Source organism: Apis dorsata, unplaced genomic scaffold (assembly GCF_000469605.1).
Source record: "Apis dorsata unplaced genomic scaffold, Apis dorsata 1.3 scaffold_92, whole genome shotgun sequence".
Lineage (NCBI taxonomy): Eukaryota > Metazoa > Arthropoda > Insecta > Hymenoptera > Apidae > Apis > Apis dorsata.
The window spans coordinates 695658-700173 of NW_006263390.1; the positions used below are offsets into that span (position 1 = coordinate 695658).

The following is a 4516-nucleotide window of genomic DNA, read 5'->3' on the forward strand; positions in this document are numbered from 1 at the left end:
CAAGCGAAACAACACAATTTCTAGCACCATATGAAGCTTCAGTAAAATCACGTTCAGAAGATGCTAGTACTCCTGAAGTTCTAACTGGTGTAAGGCTTTGTCTAGGATCTAGCACTTCGCATGTACGTATTGTAAGTACATAAAGTGCACTGATTTTTAATTTAATTTTTCTTTAATATTAATTTTATTTTCACATTGTTTAATCGTTGTTTTTTTTATTTTAAAACATTCTTTATAAATATTTTTTTGTTTTTTTATAATTCCATTATAATTTAAATTTATAAATATTTATTAATTATAAATATTTTAAATTATAAATATAATTTATGATTTTTATTTTCTGTACAGCACTCATATTAGAAATGCATAGAACATATCAGTAAATTATATTTTATTAAAGAAATTTATTGAAAAAATTTATGATATTTCCAATCAGGGAGAACTTTCAAGTATAACTGCTACTGAAGGAAGGTCATTAAGTGCAGATGTAGCAGCTTGGAATCCATTTGAAGATGTACAACCTTTCAATCAATTAACAGAAGATCATATTTTTGGTGCTGAATTTGATAAAATTAGAAGAGGGAGTAATGCAAGTATCAGTGGTGTAAAAAGTCGCGAAAGCCTTGTTATGACATATGCAGAATTACCAGAAGATCCATTTGAATCTGCACCTTTCAGTTTGCCAAGTAAGTGCGTTTCTATGATTAAATTTAGTTAATTGAATTAATTGAAATAATTTTTAAAAGACATTTCTTTATCGTTTGTTGATGTAATTTTTAGCAGGAAAGAAGAACAAAATTGGATCAAAGACTGCTGCACTTGCTGGAGGTAATGCATAGACTGCTTCGTATACATTCTTATTCCATTTTCCTTTTTCTCTTTTATGAATACGCAGCAGAATTTAACAAATAATACGTAATGTATTTAGGCGAATTAAGCATAATTGATATTTCGTATTTTTTCTTTTCTTTTTCTCTTTTTTCTATCTTTTTCCTCTCTGTTCTCTTTTTCTTTCTCCTCTTCTCTTCTCTTTTCTTTCTCTTTCTTTTTTTTTCTCTTTCTCTTTTTCTTTCTCTTTGTCTATATTATTTTCCATCAAGTCATAGTTATGTAGTATATTCAGATTATATAATTCTTCCTAAGTTTTCGAATAATTTTTTTAACAAAAAACATAGATTTTTGTCGAAGATGATAAAACTATCTTATTCAATATTTGATTGAATGTGATATGAATAATATAATTTATAAAATAATATACTGATACGTTGACAGAAAAAAAGTAGCAAAAGCGAATTACAGATTACGTTCTTAAATAGATCGTTTTAAAATTATGTACTAATTACTTGCAAATTTATTAAAATTAAAAATGAATGAATATAGGAAAAACTTTAATGCCAATTTATTTTATCTGTGCTTAAAGATTTGAAACAAAACATAATACAATTAACTTATTCTATGTACGTTGTAGACGATCACAGTAATACAATTGTGCATGATTATTCTTATATAATTATACTACGATTTTTCGATTTGAAAAATGATCGAGTTACCTGTGATAATGATAGAAGAGAAGATTTCAGTTTATTAAAAAAACGTGAATAAATTACAAAATTATAACAATTATAATTGAAATTTCATTATTTTATTTTATCAACATTATTTTTCATAATTTTGAATTTATATATATTTATATATTATACATATATTGCATTCATATTTGAATCATGACGCACAGAATGGAATAATAAAACAATAATGTATACAAAATTTTCGCAAAATTTAGAGCTATACGAAAAATAATAATTATAACAAGAAAAAGAAGATAAAAAAAATTAAAAGTAAAAAGTTATTGTCAGTTAATTTTCATATGCTTTTAATGATGACCAAAGATAGAAGAATAAGTTCTAATAAACATTCTATCATATACAATGAATATAAAAGAAAAAATAGGAGAGAGGTAGAATATATTGTACAGAATAAGAAGGAATTAAATTCTTGAAGAGAAAAAACAATATATATTAAGGACAAGAAACATGTTGTGTATAAATTGTAAAGATTACAATTGATAAAGTATCAATAATTATTGTACACGAGTGAAAAATTGATTTCAATATTTGTGAAATGATACAGAGAAGGTTACGATTGTTATTTTGAAAAGATTTCAATTATAAAAAAAAATATTACGTACCTAATATATTGAAATTTAAACTCATTCTTTCATTATGTTTATCAAAAAAAATTGCGATATTGTTATTGCTATCTGATGTATTATTGTATTATATTCGTATGTTTATTAAATAATACTTCGAATGATGTTTTTCGTGTATATCTGTAGATACATTAAAATTACGAATATAAGAATTAATAAATGGTGATAATATTGTAATACTTGGTAATAAGATGATATTTCACGTTAAAAATAATTTTATAATTATAAATTGTTCATAAAATATGTGTTATGGCATGCTTTAATTTGTTTTCATGCCAAGAAATTGGCATACACTAATATGTTATGTACGTATTTATGTACATATAGCATAATTTCAATATTAATTCATATAACTTGAATTTTAAGTTTGAGGAATTCCGAATAGAAATATATGTTACTATGGAAATAAGACAAAGTAAATGTGTTTTGCAATATTCATTTCTTGTAATATAAATTATCTCATTTCTTTTAACAAGTTGTATACATTACACATTCAAGTAATGTGATCGTAATATATAAAGTATAATTGAATAGCATGTTACAGATATAGTTGCATGGACAGATTATTCAATTAAAATAAATTCGTAAAATTAGTTTCGTAAAATTAAATATGAAAATGAAATTTATATTATTTTCAATATACAATAGATATGTGTATATATGCGCACACATACATTATGAGACACATGTTCTAAGAATAATAATACCAAAAATAATTTATATATGTAGTATTAAACAATGTACGTATTTATATGACATGATCCATCGAATTAAACAAAGTTTAATCTATACAATTTAGAAGGTATTAAATTCAATTACATAAAACTAAATCATTTTAAATAAATTCAAGAATGTATCAACAACAATATGCAAATCACAATTTATTATTTATTTTATATTAATTTTTTTAATTATTCGTTGGATGTACAATAAGATAAATGGAAAAGATAAATTATAAATATTTAAAAATTAAAAAATAGATAATATGCAATTAACAGTAAGCGAAAATAAATAAGTTTCTTTTTTTTTTTTTAACAAGTAATATATGAAATATATATATGAAATATAAATGAATAATGAAAAAATATATAATAATATTTATATATTATAATATTCACTTATTGTTTCTTTCATTCTTTTGTTTAGAAATTTTTTTATTTTTTTTTCTTTCTTTATTATTTTTAGAATAATTTTTCTCTTTCTTTTCATTTAATTTCTTGTTTTCCTTTCCGTTCATTAATCTTTCCCTTCTAATTTAATCTTAATTACTTACTAATTCACTTATTCATTTTCTCGTTTATTTTCTTCACAATTTATGCGATATTTCTTATAATATTCAGTAGTTCCATCATAATTTGTTACATCTTATTTTTTCTGTTCCTCTATAACTATAATGTTTCAACAAAAGTAAAATATCAAATACTTTTTTTCATGTAGTCAAATGTTTCATTATGTATATCTTGCATCATGTATATGTACGCATATGATTTTGATCGAACAAGCTAGTATCTAATTTATTTTTTATGTCTTCATGTATTAAAAATCGATTAAGAAAATGTAAATAGAATAATAGCTTACGATCATTCAAATATTATTAAGACAAGATACTTTATTGCTGTTAAATCAAAGGCAATAAAGATTCTTCTGTTTTTTTTTTCTTTTCTTTTTTTTTTCTTTTTTATGTAATCGATATCTTTTAACATGTTTATATTTAATTTTTCACTGTCTGGAACGCCCTAATGAGTTTGGGAGGCATAAAAAATCATTTTTTAATCGATACATTCATAATTTATCGTTTGTAAAGAAATATCGAAATATCGATATTTGTTCTACGTCGTTTGCCTTCCATAGTGTCTCCGTGTCTTTTGAATTACATATAAGATATAAGATTCTCGTGCGGTTACCGATGATATATTATGATTCAATTTGTTACTGTTATGGTATTTTAATTTTGATCCATGCAATATAATAAGATAATAAATCACTATATGTGCATTTGAATCAGAATTAATAAACGCGACGCGTGAGCACCATAGGAGGCTGACAATCTTGGGCATCCCATATTCGCTGTATTAAAACAATGTTACAGCAATAAACATAAACATTGATATATGGTGTATGGAGTATTATTTTTTTCGAATACATAAAACGCAGCAATTCTTTGTTCGTTGAATGATTCAATGTTTTACACGCGAGAAAAAATATTATCTCGCGTTTTAAGTTTTAATTAAAAAAAATAATCATTTCTATTTAATACATATATATATATATAATACACACACACACACACACACACACACACACACA

General features: G+C 23.5%; 1 protein-coding gene across 1 annotated transcript in view; it reads left to right on the forward strand.

Annotated features, from left to right (window-relative positions):
- Window positions 1-4516, forward strand: part of LOC102671523 — a 14069-nt gene that overhangs the window by 4894 nt on the left and 4659 nt on the right. Inside the window, 3 exon segments of the mRNA XM_031508632.1 lie at window positions 5-131; window positions 437-686; window positions 781-828. Of these exon segments, the coding sequence (XP_031364492.1) occupies window positions 5-131; window positions 437-686; window positions 781-828 (425 nt within the window).